Consider the following 17,460-nt stretch of genomic DNA (forward strand, 5'->3'; position numbering starts at 1 on the left):
GCTACGCTTCGACTGCACACCAAAAATACCTGGGTCTGTGACCTCGAACTCGTCCCATCAGGATCCATGACTCTGACACACCCGATCCCACGGCGCGCACCGACGCCAGGATCAACGAGCTCCGTCACAACTGATCCCTAAACTAACTAACTAACTACCTTAGCTACACAGACTGCACCGAGGCTAGGATCCACGACTCCGACTCGTCCTATCCCACGGCACGCACCAACGCCAGGATCCACGAGCTCCACCTCGCCTAATCCCAAAACTAACCGCCTCGGCCACGCAACGACACCTTGGTTGACAAACACCGTCTCGACTGAAAAACACGCACACACTCCCGCTAACAAACACCCCCTAGACGATTCTGCCTGATTCGCCCAGGGGCTCGGGGGCTACACCCGTCGTCGAGACAAAAATCCCCCAGACGATTCTGCCCGAATCGCCCAGGGGCTCGGGGGCTCCTGTCGGGTTCATAAACCCGGGGTCCCTCGCAGACCGGCTTCCCAACAAAGGCTCGGCCCAAGCAGACAAACACGTAACTCATGGGCCGACCCAAGTATCTGAACGATAGGCCAGAAGGGCAATCTAATCACCGACCGAACGGTCTGGCCAACGAGGAACGACACCCGCCTTCCAACTCTGGCCCACCTCTCCGACCGGAGCGCTCGCTTCGGTCTCCAGCACGCCTCCGGACGGTCTCTCCGACCGGAAGGCCTAGCAAAGCACTACCTCCGACTCTGACCCCACGTCTCCAACCGGGGTATGCAAAGGCCCTGCTCACTGCTCTTCTCCGACTGGCGCAACCAGAGCCGGCTGGGACCTATCGACCGGGGACACCCGCTCGGAAAAGACCAGGGAACGAACGGAGAAGACAAGGCAAGGCGCACAAGTCAAACCCAATACCAGGGACCGTACCTTGTACACCTACAGAAACACTATTCTACAACCTCTCTGACACAAACAGTGTTGTAGGCGCCGATATTTTCCTCTACAGTATTGTGGGCGCCGGCATTTACTGTACCGAGTGAACATGGTGAAACTCTTCATATGCCTCTAGGCATCAACAGTATAGCATGTACCGACATCTGCCATACCCAAACAAAACGACGAAGCCTCCCATATGCATCCGACATCCAACAGTGTTATGGGCGCCTACCATCATCCCGTACCCGTCGGTGTGGGCAAGAAGACTTAGAAGTATACGTACTCTCTCTCTCTCTCACTTGTAAGGCCATCCTATTCACCTATAAAAGGAGATGTGCTCTCTCCCAACATTCAGGTTAAGCCAGTTTAGAAAGGTTAATCCAGATTCATTAGATCGATCAAGTTCACTAGTTCACAACCACAGAACCGCCAGGTTCGAACCTCAAGCCTCATAGCGGAGCTCCTGCCGCTCTCGGCCCTTCCGATCGGAGCCTAGCCGGAGCTCTTGTTCCTCCATCTTTCTCCTTTTCGTTTGTAACCCCACTGCAAACTTCGAGCACCTGGGTTCAGGAATAAAGTCACCGACCGACTCAAACTGAACGTAGGGCACGTTGCCTGAACCAGTATAAACCTTATGTCATTGTGTGCTAGGCCACCTCCGATCACAACGTATGGTAAAACTACAAATATTTACTTGTTGGTCACTTTCTGTACCGATAGCACATATTTTTTAATATATTATATAATACTATGATAGTAGCATATAAAATAAGTATAATCATATACTCTAAGTATATATACATACTTGTCATACATAGTATCTTAGATGGTCTAGTATGATGATATACTCCATCTACATACACTTTATCGGGCTATATACGTCCTAAATCTAGAGATATACACATGGGAGTAACTACTCCCTCTGGGAGTAGGAAATAATTTCCATATATATATTATGCTGATGAGGATGATTGGACATGATCATGAGAAGGAAATGGGTTATCATTATACCATACGACTCGCAGCCATGAGTCAAAGTTTCGCCTACCAAAATGCACGAGTTGGAAGCATCCCCTGCGATTGCAGGACTACGGCGGCAATGCCATGTTCAAATCTCGACGCCTATAAAGCTTCTCCACTGCGCTGCTGGCACCAGCAAACACAACGAGAGCTTCTACGAGAAGTGGTGGATAGAGAGCAAACAGCTGGTCTGAAGACGACGCCGATCGAGACCATGAAGAGCAGCACGCTCCTGGTGATCCTGTGCCTGCAGGCCGCTCTGGTCATGGGGATCTTCGCCGCTGTGGCTAAAGAAAATGGTACTTTCCTTGATCGACGATCTTATGATTCTAATCGCCATATACAGGTTGACTGATCTGAACCGGTCTTGATGTTACATACGATGATTATGACTCATGGATTGATGAATTGATGCGTGCGTGCAGCCGTGGGCGAGAGCAAGGCCATCGACATCAACCCGGGGCAGCTCAAGTGCTGCACCAACTGCAACTTCTCCTTCTCGGGGCTCTACACCTGCGACGACGTCAACAAGGACTGCGTCCCCGTCTGCAAGAAGTGCGTCGCCGTGCAGACCTACTCGAGCAAGACGTCGTTCAAGTGCACCGACACCTTCCTCGGCATGTGCGGCCCCAAGTGCTAGAAGAAATGAAGAACGCTTCACTCTTCGCCGGTGCATGGTTTACTGTGTCATTGTGCTTGTGGGTTTGTGTGTTCAATCGATTCTTGTTCTCGACGACGTTGCACGCCAACAATAAGCCGTTGTTTGCAATAAAGTTATTCGCAATAAGCTCATTTTCCTGCTAGCTAATCCCGAATGATCATTGGTCAATACAGTACATGCATATATGATGTGCATCGGACAAGGAACGAATAATAATACATATGATGTGCGACGAACGTTCACGTGGAGGATCGATGTTGATGATTGCTGGGTACCTATCTATTTTTTTCTTAATCTATCTATTTTTCTTATATACCATGCTGAGAAATTTACTCTGAATAAATTACATAGAAAAATGTGTAGAATAAGTTGTGTGCATTTTTTTGAAAGATGTTGGACAAAAACTTATGTGTGAAGTTATGTTATTCGTATAATTTTACTATGTAAAGTTTGTCGAGAATAAGTTAAGTAAAAAAATGTTAGATAATAAAAACTTATGTGTATAAGTTATGCTATTTGTGAAATTTATTATATAAAAAACTATACCAAATAAATTATATAAAAATTGTGATGACAAGTTTTGTTTCGCAGATGTTATACATAAAAGTTATGTGTATAATTTTGTAACTTTCTATGAAATTGTGCTGATAAGTTATGTTTGCAAAATATTTATATGTAAAAGTTATGTGTATAACTTTGCAACTTTCTAAAAAAAATATGGTGATAAGTTCTATCCACAAAAAGCTACACATAAAGTTATGAGTATAACTTTATAACTTTCTTAAAAAATAAAAGTTGTGAAAATATTTTTTATCCAAAAGGGGAACTCGCGGGGATGGTGGGATTGACCGCTGGACCATGCGGAGCTATGTCTGATCGATCGCTCGATTCATTTTGAGTGAACGTCCGCTGATTAGTACGGTCATAGCTTTAGTTCGTTGTAATTTTATGTAGATATAATTTACAATTTTCGGTTCTGATACAAAGACAAATAGCAAATCATAAAAATAATAATTTATTTGTACTAGTTAGTTGTATAAGAGTATTGTCTGAAATCATGTTAAAATTCAGACGTCTAAATATAGGAGAAGTGAAATAATATTCACAGTACATGAAATATGGGAATGGGATGGGATGGGATTGGTAAGTGGTAACGCCATTACCGACTTACCGTGGCCCTCTAGTGGTAACGCCATCCCCAACTGCACCTTGCAAAAAGATCTGCTACTGCAGTACTGGTAGCCTACCCCGGCCGGGTTATTTTCTTGTGAAATTGCAATTGGTGCTACGTACATTTTCAGAGTGTGCTCTTGCGTCCTTTCCAGCTCCGATCCGCCTGCCCTTCCTACTTCCTAGTCGCGCCTCCTTATCTCTGTGTTTTTTTTATGAAAATTAACCGCTAATCTCTGTGTTCATACTTGATACGGAAACGGCAAACTACTTTCTCGTATGACGTACAGTATGTATTTTTGTATTTCATATGTTTGACTCCCTCGCACATGTGTTGGCCACTGCATAGTAACCTAACAGCTTCCGAGCTTCGGGTTAAGTTTTGGTTTCCTTTCAAGGTAGCGAAATGGGGATAGGCACCGGCACGGTACCATAGACACTTATGGCAAGCCGCCAAGCCGGGGATTAGGCCCTATTCGCTTGAAGGAATTTTGAAGGAATATAGATGAATTTAGAGAAATTTGTGAAAGAAAAACACTGTTCCGGATGAAAAAAGAAACGGATCAAGCCAGGTTTAAGGGCACGCAAACAGGACCTTACTGCCCTGTCATGGAAGGCTTCAACGAAATCTGGACATCTCTTCCTCAATCTCATACGTGATGCTCACTACTGGTAGCCACCATAACCCTTCAATTTCACAGCTCCATAACCAGTATCTCAAAATAAAGTTATCACACCGACTCTGCATCCATTCCCGCCAGCCGTGTTAAGTTACTGTTAACAGAAAGGATGCATTGTTAGTTTGATCTCCACAAATTGGCCCAACGGCTAATTGGGCCCTTTGATCAACGCCCTAATCGGAGGCGTCCAACCACCCCATGGTTGGTGGACCCCCGTCGCACAGCACTATAAAAGGGAAGTTAGGGCCGAGGCACGAGTAACAAGGTTGACCTATCCCGCCGCAACCCTGCTACAGAGAAACCCTAACGCTAACCGATTAGAGAGACGGTGCTGTCAGCGGCGGGAAGTGCCACCACCGCTGCACCTCGCCTCCAACATCGTCGCTGGTGCCACTACAACTCCTACATCGACACGAGGGGACTCGGACAAGACTCACTCTAGGTAACGACGAGCAAGTTCATTTCAGTTAAGTTAAACACCCACTGGATTTACACCTAGAGATCCTTAAAATAGTCTATCAATGGTATCAAGAGCCACGCTAGGGTGTAGATCTAAGTCTTGGGGTAGAAAAGAAGAACGAATTTAGAAGGAGATGAACAGGTTTTCAAATTCCCCAAATCCTAACCCTAACCCTAGATTAGAGACGGCGGGATTTTACCTTGCCATTACCGTCGGTCGTCGTCTCGATGTTGCATGGGAAGAACCACCCAAGCCGTCGGCCAGAAGGTCACGCCACCGTGCGGCCTACACCTCGGGCTTTGGGGTCAAGGGCACAGCCACAAGGCCGATCGACAGCGACGCGCTCAGCCTTGGGCGAGCGCACGCGCCGATGAGGGGCCCCGCAGCGGCGCCGCCACCTTCCTTCTCTCTGGCCGCCATGGGCTGCCGTCACGTCGTGGTTGTCTCTGACTGCGGCGCTGAGGAAGCGAAGGGGAAAGGGAAGAGAATGGAAGAGGAGGAAAGGGAGTCGGATTTGGTCCGGTGGCAGTCTTCCTCACCAGCGCCGATAGCCACCGTGACCGCCGGCGCTGATGCCTGCACGGCACGCGAGAGAGAGAGAGGGCAAGAGAAGAAATGGCTAGGGTTTTTCGGGGGATGGCGCCGTCGTGATTTTGATCCTCCAAAGCGCGCGCTCAGCCGTCCGATCTGCATCGACGGTGCAGAAGCCACGGGTCGGAGGCCGGCCCAGGCCTAGGTTGCGGCCTGGGAGGGAGCCGCACGTGCGCGCGCAAGGCAGGTCGGGCCGCTTTCTTGGTCGGGCTGAAGAAACAGTATTGATTTGAGTCCATTTTTCCTTTTCTTTTTCTAGTAAATCGTTATTTCCTGAAAAATGATTAATGGTCAAAGAAAATTAGTAAAGAGAATTTTCTGTGGGTAAAATTCACAAATTAAGTTTAAGTTTCCGCTATAAAGTTTAATGTTTATTATCTTCCAATTAAATTCAAATCAACGGGAGAATTAAATTTGAAGAGCAGTTGTATTTAGTAAATTATAATTATGTTGATCCTATAATTAAATTGGAACCAACAGAAAAATTTATTTAGAGGAGTAGTTCGTTTTTGTTTATGTTAAATTAAGGTATTATTATTTTTTGACCAACGTTGATGATAACAATATTATAATGAGTTTAAGTTTGAGGTTTAAATCTCTAATAAATTTCACACCAACATGGTCAATTTTTTAGAGAGTACATAAGGACCAAGAAATAATCCTGAACTAATAGAATATATTTTATCAACATGTTTCCGCTTTAATGAAGATGATTATCTTCCAATTAAATTCGAACCAATGGAAGAATTTAATTTTGAAGAGCAATTATATGAATTTCAAGTTGATTTATGGGTTTTTATGCATTAATTCTATTTTCTACCCAACGGTGATGTAGAATTAATACAGAAGCATATTATATGTTTTATATTAATCGAGATCACTTAGCTATATGCCAACGGGCTGCAATGTTGGGGGTATGTGAATGGAAAGGCTTGAGTCAAGCTAGTTCAGGACAGTTTTTTATTAGTTTATTAATTTTCTGATTAAATTAGAACCAACAGGAAGATTTAATTAGAAAATAAAGTATAAGTGAAGTTTTAGTTGTCATGACTAAGTTTTCGTATAGATCTATTCCACATGGGGAGAAGTTTTGGCATAGTATTTATGCTAGTCAATCCTACATGACAGGAGAAGTTTTGTGATGATTCACATGTTTTGTATCCCGCATAGCGAGAGAAGTTTGGGTAGCTCTTATGCTATCCGAGCATTGACTGTGGCACAATAAAAATGCATCATCATGGTCAATACTAACCAAACGATAAGAACAGATGCAAGCGTGACTTGCAAAAGTACTGCTAATGAAAGATCTTGTTGAGTTTTTAAAGTAAATTAAGGAAAGTGTACTCCTAAACGAATTAAGAAATAACTTTGTTTACATGACACAATCATGTGAATGAAGTAAGTTATAAGTGTCTCCTCGTTTACAGACTTTCTGAATAGTTATCGAAATTATGGTAGTAAAGTTCATGCCATATTTCGAGGGAGGAAATATTAAGATTAATTAAGAAAGATACTCTTCATTAAGAGTGAAATAAATATTAATTAAGAAAAATACTATTCATTAAGAGTGAGATAAAGATTAATTAAGATAAATGCGACCGTTGGAGGAGTACAATGGTTACAACAATGATGCCCTAAGCAGAGAAATAGCTAAATTTCTGGACCTTTTAAAGTTCCGACAGGAAGATAGCATAGTCAGTCTCAAGATGTTAAGGTGGTGCTTAAAGCGCCATATGAGGATTTAATAGATTAAACCCAAAATAAGATATTTGAAGATACACTATCTTTAGAAAAGATGAGAAGATCTGGAGGAGCATGGTATGTAGAGTGTATGTAGAGACCTAAGACTTGAAGAGAAGCGAGACTGTGTGCCCACTCTAGTGACTCAGGAGCAACAAGTTTCTCAATACCTGTTGATGTTGTATGACCAATACAACACCTGTTGTTAGCTCTTCGAAGAATATGAATAATGTAAATAAGGATCTTGTTATACAGAAACCTGTAGAATCAATTGTCTCTTGGTAATGAAGAACAACAATAGCCCCATATGAAAGTGCCAGTAGATGAGGCCCTAGAAGGTTTCAAATAATTAGTAAACCAGTTTTTTCAATGACTATAAAGTCTATGTTAGTAAAAAAATTCAAATAGAGGGTGATCCCACCTCATTTGAAGAAGCCATGAGAAGCGTTTACTCGTTTAAATGGCAAGAAGATATAAAGTTGAAATGAATTCGATGAATACCAACGATGTTTTGGGACTTGAAAGAAATTTCTAATGAAGCCAAAAGAGTAAGTTGTTAATGGGTCTACAAGATAAAATGTGACTCCAAAGGGAACGTAGAAAGATATAAAGCACGACTTGTAGCAATATGCTTTAAGCAAAGGGGATGAATAGATTACAATGAGAGTTTTCTCTCTAGTCTTATGTAAGGATTCTTTTAGAATCATAATGGTGTTAATGGCACATTACGATTTAGAGTTATATCAGATGGATGTAAAGACGGCATTCCTCAACGATGATTTATATGAAAATGAGTACATGGCACAACCCAAAAGGTTTTGTCATGAAAGAAAAGAACATATGGGATGCCGCCTGTAGAAATCCATTTATGGGTTAAAAGTAAGTCTCTAAATAGTAGTATTTGAAGTTGATGAAACAATGAGAAAGTTTGGGTTTTAAGAAAAATGAGAAGGACAATAGGGTTTATGTGAAGTTCAAGAATGGAAAATTCATTTCCCACGTCCTGTGAATAGATGACATTCTACTCAATAGTAGTGATGCTAATCTGTCATTGGAGAAGAAGTAGTTTTGTCCTCAAGTTTCAATGTGAATGATCTTGGTGAAACGTCATTGGTTCTAGAAATTAAAAATCACCGAGATAGAAGAAAATGGGGTATTAGGACTATCGCAAAGGCATACTTAGAAAATATTCTAAAGAAGTAAAGTATGCATGTGAGTAAACCTACGCCTGCTGCTATAGTCAATGGTAATAGATTTGGGAACTTCAAGTGTTCCAGGAACCGATATGAGATCGATCAAAAGAATATGGTTCCATATGCTTTAGCTGTTGAAAGCTTGATGTGTGTACAGATACAAGTAAGAACTTATCCTGACATAGTTTATATATCTGGGATATTTTGGCAGAAGTCCAGTTCAGATATAGATCACTGGAATTGAGTTGACAATGTCTTGCAATTCTGCAAAGTATAATAGGCCTCATGCTGAGTAAGAAAGAATAAGTACTCTCAAATAGTTGAGGGTACAAAAAGTTAAGTCTTGGCGAGATGTGTAGTGAAATCCACAGCAGTTGCTAACACTCGCAGTTGGAGTATTATTGTGGAAAGGCTCCAAAGAAACAGTCGTGGTGTTGTTAGTGATGCATACCATAGTATAGCTTGTCATAAGGCTTAAGGAACAGGCAAAAGGAGGTTAAGGAAATTTGTACCCGGATTTAACAATGTTAGGCAACAGCAATAATCATTTAAAGTAAGTTAACTCCTAAGACAAATAACTGTGCTATCAAACACATTGACACTAAGGTATATGTTGTAAAGGATAAAATTCAGAATCATTTTGAAAGCATTGAGTACATAAGTACCGAGTAAGTACTTGCAGATCCACTCACCAAAGGCTAACCACCCAGTGCGTTCAGAGAACACATAGTCGACATGGTTTATGGAAAAGCCTATGATTTCTAGATACTAAGGGCCTAGTTGAGTATCTGTTTCAAAACAGAGAGGTGCGCTGTAGCTGTTTAATCTAATGGCAACAGACCGTGATGATGAGGCACGCTCTATGCACTGATCTGTGATGGAATAGGAACAAGATAAAGTAAGTTAAGTTTAAGGAATAAGGTGAGATCAAGGGGGGGAATGTTAGTTTGATCTCCACCAATTGGCCCAGCCCTTGAATCAACGTCCTGATCGGGAACGTCCAACCACCCCATGGTTGGTGGGCCCCCGTCGCACAGCACCATAAAAGGGAAGTTGGGGCCGGGGCATGAGTAACGAGGTTGACCTGTCCTGCCGCAACCCTGCTACAGAGAAACCCTAACGCTAACCTATCAGAGAGATGGTGCTGCCAGCAGCGGGATGTGCCACCACCGCTACACCTCACCTCCAACATAGTCGCCGGTGCCACTGCAACTCCTACACCGATGTGAGGGGACTCGGACAGGACTCACTTTAGGTAACGACGAACAAGTTCATTTCAGTTAAGTTAAACACCCCTTAAAATAGTCTATCATGCGTGTGACGACGATAATCTTTCGGTATCGCTGGCTCACTCTGCTGTGCGCTTGGCTTGGACCATGCTGATGAGGACGGTAGGGCCAGCATTAATTAAATGATACAGATGCATGCCTTCCACAACTAGTCAAACAGTCGCCTAACTGATATTTCCGGAAAGATATTCGATCAGAGGTATGGTGATATGCCATTTTCCCATCTGGATGCCTATATATGGAGCTGCTCTACCGTGCTCTGGCCAGCAGTAGCAACACAAAACATTCTACAAGTAGAGGCAACAAAGTCAGAGAGCTGTGGGCAAAACGTCTTGCGTACAACTAGTGAAGCTGAAGAGCAGCACGATGTTTGTGATCCTGGTTCTCCAGGCAGTTCTGGTCATGGGAGTCTTTGCAGCTGTGGCTAAAGAAAACGGTATGCGTACTCTTAGTCTTAGATGCTGAAAGTTTTCACCGAGATTACTGTACCAGTTAGTTCGCTCGTTTCTTTTTTCTGAGAGCGAGAGGCCAATTGTCTGTAGTTTCGTGCGTTTTAACAATGTGTCTATGGAAACAACGAAAAAGTAGAATCAGATGTTTTGGGCATCAGTTAGATTAGTTCTGCTAAATTCGCATTGGAATCATAACCATACAAATTCCGGAAATTGGATTTGGTAACTCGCTCTTTAACTATACCAGACAGAACCACAAAAATAACCCATGGCGCATTGTCACCTCAGTCCTCAGTACGCTATTTTTCTGCACTGATGCAATTCACTAGAGCTCAAGGGATGAACAATGAGAGGATTATATCCTCACCATTTTTTTCTCTTAGGCGGCAAGGTCATCAGATTTTCTCGAGTCCCCATCAGGCAGATAGACTTGTAGATCTTGCCATATTGGGGTGGACCACTCACTGTCACTGCCATTCCACTTGCTATGCGCGAACAAACCCAGGCTATAGCATGATTGGATCCAACGTGTCAGCCTGAACCTGATTGTAGATGGCAATCCGCACCAGGCACCACTAAAAACAAAACAGATCACCAAACATCTATCCCTGTTCGCCGCATATTTGCTAGGTGCAGCTACGATAAAAAAAGGGGGGGGGGGGGGGGGGGGGGGGGGCGGGCAGGTAGAGAACGATTGTCATGCATGAGCGAGATTTAAACTGATGTGAACTCAAACGCGTTGATGCAGCTGCCGTCGGTGAGAGCAAGGGCAACACCGAGACCAACGGTGGCAAGCTCGGCTGCAGCACCAAGTGCAACTTCTCCTTCTCCGGCCTCTACACCTGCGACGACATCGTCAGCAAGTGCGACCCCGTCTGCAAGGTCTGCACCGTCGTCAAGAAGTACCCCGTCAAGCAGTTCGTGCACCGACACCTTCCTCGGCATGTGCGGCCCACCGTGCAAGAAGAACTAGCTCGGCACGGCCTCCTGAGCTAGCTCACCTCACGCAAATGTATTCCACGTTACACGCCATCAATAAGCCGCCGCGGCTTCCATCCATCTATCATCTATGTATGTGCGTCCCTGCTCAATCGAGCATGGGTGAATAAAAATAATCGTCATCTATAACTCCAATCTGTCCTCTGATGTTCAATGCTTCAGCGCTTGATCGAATATCCAAAATATTTCATATGCTACTGTCAGCGCTTACTATGAATCAGACCTGCGTTCGTATGGCGACCAATTGTGGATGCCGGATTAGAAAAGGGTTAATTAGAGGATTCTTCCCAGATCAATAAGCTTTTCTTTCAAGAGGTATAGGTGTCAGGCAGTCTGAACTCCGAAAGCGGCATCCGATCTCTGATCATGGCGCCAGCATTGGGCATAACATGCCAGTGCAGAACAAACTGAACCGTCTTCCCGCGCAGACTACTACCCTGAAGTATTGTCAAGAAAAACTCAGCTCAGGGCGCATATCGGCATATGCAATTAGCCAATGAAAAGCAAGACGAAAAAAAAACTTTACCTGGTCTATCAGGGGATACTTGCTCTTCACCTCTAGTTGCAGCTTTGCAAGTTCCTTTTCAGGTATAATATGGTCCCACAACGAAACCTGCGAAACAGAATAATTTGAAGCATCGATCAACCAGCCACTTGATACAAACCAGAGGACTTCATCTAATATTCAACTAAGTAGCCTCAGAATGACCTAAAAAAACTATAACTTTAGAAATGACTTGCCAAAATAATTCAATGGAAAGTTTTACTGTTTAGCAAAAGAGTCACTGCAAACTAGATGCATGTGCCACTATCACAAGAGTTCAGCCACATGCTCATATTAGTGTGTAACTGTCTGGCATATAACCAAGAACAGATCTCCTTAATCGGCATACCATGTGCTCGAAAACTTGGAGGAGCAGGGAAGACAGGTACAGCAAGGAGAGTCTTCATCCCGTGATGCTAATTATCCACATGATGAAATATGGCCGAAAATCTGGAGGCTATCTTGTCCTTCAAAAATCAAGCAGTTTGTATGGCGAGTCGCACACAATAGCTTGGCTATGAAAATGAATATCAAGAGGCGCTACATTGATCTTGATACGAGGTGTCCTGTTTGCCTGCGACTAGATGAAGATGGAGGCCATTGCTTCTTGAAATGTAAACAAGTTCGGCACTGCTGGCAGGAACTGCTGCTGGAAGGAGTTCGAAGATCACTGCTGAATGTGCAGACATCAAAGTAATTTGTTCAGAGTATTCTTGGGTTGAAAACTGATCAATGCCTGCGTATCTGCATTTTGTTGTGGAAATGGTGGGATGCTAGAAACAAGGCCAACGCCGGGGATCAGATTCCTTCTTGTCTGGAGGTAGTGTGTGCGGTGAATTCCATGTTCAGAGAGATCAAGGAGGACGTGTGTCTGACAGCTCAGTCACCTCAACACCATAGGACCTGGACACCGCCACATTGTGACTTTCTGAAAATCAACTTCGATGGAAGCTTCAGGAAGGAGGACAAAGCGGGGGCTTGTGGCTTCATTATCCGGAACCACTTGGGTGAGCCGGCTGGCGCAGCAAACTTCAGCCCAACCCTGGATGCGTTGTCGGCAGAAACTGTATCCTGTCTATTTGCGCTGGAATCGGCGGGCTGGCATCTCCCGGATCGAACTGGAGACGGACTGCAGCCAACTCTGGGAAGCGATCACGTCCCAGGTTAGAGACTTGGCAGCTGGTGGCGGTCTGTTTCATAGCATCCGGGAACTCTTAGCTGATAATTTTCATTGTAATAAGATTGTAAACATTCCTCGCTCTTGCAACTCGTCTCCGCACGAGATAGCCAAAGTAGCTTTAAGTTGGGACCCAGGTCAATCCTATGTGTGGTACGACCCCCTCCCGGAGTTTGTAAATAATCTGGTAAGTCGCGATCTTGTCGCGTTTACAATGAAAGGCCATGAGGGCCAGGTTGAGCTCAAAAAAGAACAGATCTCCTTGAAGTATCATAAAAGTCAAATATATTAAGGCCAATCCATAAGCTTAATTACAAAGAAGCATGATGACTCACCTGTTTGGACAGATCTCCTTAAAGTCAAACCTAATTATCTAGAAGGAAGAAAGATTTTTTACTAGAAATGACAAGAACACTTTATTCTGGAGAGATCCTTGGGTGACTGAAACCACGTTGCTACATAAGTTCCCTCTTTTGTTCTGTCTTTGTGAACAACAAGATATCTCTGTAGCACAGGTGAGAGAAATGGTGTTCCAGTTAAGCTTTAGAAGATGACTACCTTGGGACCTTTAGTCTACTTGGCAGCATATCCAATCGCAAGCTATAGATTTTGAGTTTGTAGACAATGAAGATGAGGTAGTGTGAAAGTTAACAAAAATAAGATGTTCACGGTTAAATCGGTGTACGATGCTATGTTGTCCAATGATTCTGGCACTAATCATAAGTTGATATGGAAAGGCAAAATCCCTGCAAAAATCAAAATTTTTCTGTGGTTGATGAAAAATAATGTTGTGCTTACTAAAGATAATTTGATTAGAAGACAGTGGTCTGGAGATCCTAAATGTTGTTTCTGTGAATTGAATGAAACTATGGATCATCTGTTCTTCACTTTTATCATCTCTAAAAATTGTTTGGGCTGTGGTGGCTAAAGTCATTGGTGTGTCTGACATTCCAACCAATATGACCTAATATTGGTCTTGGATCAACAAATGGTTACTAAAGGAGGAGAAGCTCTTTACCATTGGCATTGCAGCAATATTTTGGGCTACATGGAAATCTAGAAATAAGGCGGGTATTTCCGTTTGTTGATCTGTCGGACGGGTGTCACTTTTCGCCTTCCGTTTCTTTCCTGACGTTCTAAGAATGGTGTATTTCTGTTATTTCATAATGGAAATGGGGAGATCCTTGATTAAAAAAAAATATAGCCAAGAACAGGGCAATCTCCACAAAAATGAAAACATTAGTGACAGGGCTAAAGAGATCCTCCTAAAGTATAGACCAAAGATGGAACTAGTGTCCAGACTGTTATGTGGGGATGCAAATATGAAAGGTGCAACAAGAAGAAGGATCGCAAACCTGTGCTGGACCTGGACCTAGACCCAGACCAGGAAGCAGCACAGGGAAGTTGCTGAAGCACATAAGCAGGACAGACTCTGAGCAATTCTGGTGTTCGGCTCGTGAGAGAAGTTCAGAGCAAGGGCAGGTCGTTCAGAGTTAGGATTAGTTGGTCATGAGGAGATTGAGTTAGTTTCAGTTTAGATAAATAAACTATTGGTTGTTAGGAAGTTTGCTGGATCCGGGTGATTGTGTGCAATCTATCTTCTCCCTCATGTTGTTCCTGCCTCCAGGTCGCAGTGTGCCATTGCTGGCACCCCAAGCCACAGCCTCAGTCCAGGACCACATCCTGACATCCAGATAGTCGCACAGCTAAAGTCTATGTTATCATCCACCCACAAATCACCCACCACCATATCAAGACAAGCAATAACTAGAGCTTTTCATGTCCTGTGGCCATGAGGTACCATGCATATAGACATTACTGTCGCTAGTCATTCATGGCAAGGAGATTTACTGAATGAACTTTATCCGACTTGGATAGCAAGAACATATGTTCACAAAAATGCCAGTAGCATCTAAGAAAGACCCGTACATTAGTTAATTAAGTGATACAATTTAGTGACGCTTAGATGCTACTACTTTTTTACTACAAACGAAGATGGACGCCCACGTACAAGTTATTGATTTATCCTAAGGTGACTAAGGAAGATTTCAAGATTCAAGCAATCATTGATTCCGATCAGTTCTCTGTTCTAAAATACACTTATACAGACAGGATGCTTGTTGACAATGGTAAGTCATGAACAGCAGCTTACCTGGTTCAGTGAATTTTTCGCATTTTCATACTCAGCTGTCAGAAAGACAAAGACCTGTATCAAGAAAACAATTCAATTATCGTCTGTCTGTAGAGGATAGTACAACAATGGAATTACCCATTATAAATATTGTCAATGTTGACATTCAGTAGTTCACCAGCGACCATCTAAGCAACAATCGTACCAGTTGGTTTCAGTAAGGCAATAATCACGACTCGTGGCAGCATGTAGTGATTGTCGCAATGAATATGTGGCTTGGCAGTGTTTCTGAATGAGCATTGCAACATAAAGTTCAGTAAATATGTTTTATTAACTGCCTCAAATATACCTCATCTGTTCACTTACATGGGCACATTCTATTATGCATGATTGGACACAGCAATTTTGATATTAAAGATATCACCAATACATTTTATAAATCATTATTTGATGCTGAATTGAAAAGATAAAAGGGGCTTATATGGCATACAACAGTATGGGAAGACCACAACAAGATGTTTCTTATATGATGCTCCCTCCATCATACCAGCACTTTGATCTACTGATGCTGAGTTTCACAGTATCTTAATGTAATTGGAAAAAAAAATTATGAATATAGTCTGCCGTGTAATACAGATATTACATGAGAAATTGGTAGCACTGATGTAGCAGCACAAGTAGTAACTCACGCATATAAACAATCTTGCCACTTGAACAGCATTTGGATTTGACATGCATCTATTTTATTCACTGTTAAAATCGTTCTAAATATATCATATGCACACAAGCAATTTTCATTGGTGACACACACACATAATTTTTTAGTGGACCCGCAGCCAAAGTGCTCAATTTTGAGCTTATAAAACATTCACGAGATAGCTTGCTACTCCATGCTGCACCACAACGAAAGTATCACCTGTTTTGTGTTCCAAGTGAATAATGACTCCAAATTTGCAGATACATTGAAAGTAAATGTCACCTGAAAGACAAATATACAGGTTTGTCATTCGTAGTGGAATGAAATCTGTATGAGATGCATCTGATTGCAGCATGTGTAAGGGAAATATATCCCTGTAATGGTATGGACGACTCCATTTGAGATATGAATTGTTGATTTCTTGGAGAAAAAATGATGGTTTTGAAAAGTTATTGTTTTATAGGATATGCAGTAGAATTCATGGAGTTAGTACTTGACAAATTTGTTCAATAGGTTACTGGAGCAACTAAAAAATGGCTCACATTCAGTAAGAAAAGGCATCATGTAGTCTTTGTAGTAGAAAGTTTAATACAGGTTTACATGAAAAGGAAAAAGTAAGCTTTGCTTAAGTTTGTTGAACTCGAAAAGCCCATTAATTATCAGTGTGGAAAATTGAAGGGAATTGCTTGGCTTAAGCTTGTAGTGTGCAACTTATCCCATAAAACTGAAATATAATCAAGCTAATTCTCTTAAACAAGATTTCTGCACAATGAGAAGAGGGATAAACCTTGCAGCATAAGTATGGAACAATTTGGCAAACAACAAATAGATTCCAACAACATAGAACATGCTTGTATGCTATTTTATCATATGAGATCGCTCTTAACCAGTAGATTGGATATCTGTAAACCTAACCCGTTAATTAATGAAAGAATCATGCTTCGATCATAATCTTCCTAGATGAGAAATGTGGTTGGAATTACATCTGCACCAGGCACAAACCTTGTCATTGCCATTGATCTGTTTGTGGAACCGGTTGATCTTTGTAACCTAAAAGATAAGTTACATAAGAACACTGATAACACAATAAGCAAGCATGTTGATTGAACCATGTTTCTCTATGTCGTCAATGCAGAATTGCGACCCAAAAAAAGGAGATTCGTGTGTGAGCATAGCTACATTGGTGTAAATGATACTGCGAGAATAGCTTTACAATTTCTGCAACTGTCAGAATCATATTCGCTCGCAAAAGTTGTCTACTGAAATCAGTGTCTAGAACTCTAGATACTTGATCTAGCTAACAATTGCAGAATCCAGGCTATAGTAGCATATAAATAAGTCGATAGTTCCAACGAATATCCTAGAATCCATGAGTGCTAAGCAGTTTACCACACTAATCGCCCGAAACACCCTCGAAACCCTTCGCCGAAAGGGTTTGAGTCGCAAAACCCGCACCAAGTTCGGAACTGTTAAACAAGCGAGGAGAGGATGAGATCGATACATGGGCTTGGGCTTGGACGGCGGGGGCGTGGAAGGCGACGAGCGCGGAGGCGGCCGAGCAAGCAGCGGCCAGGAGCCCAGGAGGACGCCGGCCGTTGTCGCCGCGGCCAACAGGCGCTGCGTCCAACTGTGCATCGCTTTCGACCCACCTTTTCCAAACTATTATTATGTTTATTAATGTTTTTCCTCGAATTTTTATCTGGGGCTGTTTATGGCGTGATGACGCCAC

The 17,460-nt window shown here is 42.8% G+C and overlaps 1 protein-coding gene and 2 pseudogenes across 1 annotated transcript; 2 read left to right on the forward strand and 1 right to left on the reverse strand.

Moving 5' to 3' along the window:
* Positions 1-2,161: 2,161 nt before the first annotated feature.
* Positions 2,162-2,587, forward strand: LOC136457829 (Bowman-Birk type wound-induced proteinase inhibitor WIP1-like). The gene is made up of 2 exons (XM_066457835.1): positions 2,162-2,246; positions 2,373-2,587. The coding sequence occupies exons 1-2, from the start codon at positions 2,162-2,164 to the stop codon at positions 2,585-2,587; spliced, it is 300 nt and encodes a 99-aa protein (XP_066313932.1).
* Positions 2,588-10,033: 7,446 nt separating this feature from the next.
* LOC136461857 (Bowman-Birk type wound-induced proteinase inhibitor WIP1-like) lies at positions 10,034-11,174 on the forward strand (annotated as a pseudogene).
* Positions 11,175-11,285: 111 nt separating this feature from the next.
* On the reverse strand, positions 11,286-17,366 carry LOC136461856 (signal peptidase complex subunit 3-like; annotated as a pseudogene).
* Positions 17,367-17,460: the final 94 nt, after the last annotated feature.

Source organism: Miscanthus floridulus, chromosome 6 (assembly GCF_019320115.1).
Source record: "Miscanthus floridulus cultivar M001 chromosome 6, ASM1932011v1, whole genome shotgun sequence".
NCBI classification, from domain to species: Eukaryota; Viridiplantae; Streptophyta; class Magnoliopsida; order Poales; family Poaceae; genus Miscanthus; species Miscanthus floridulus.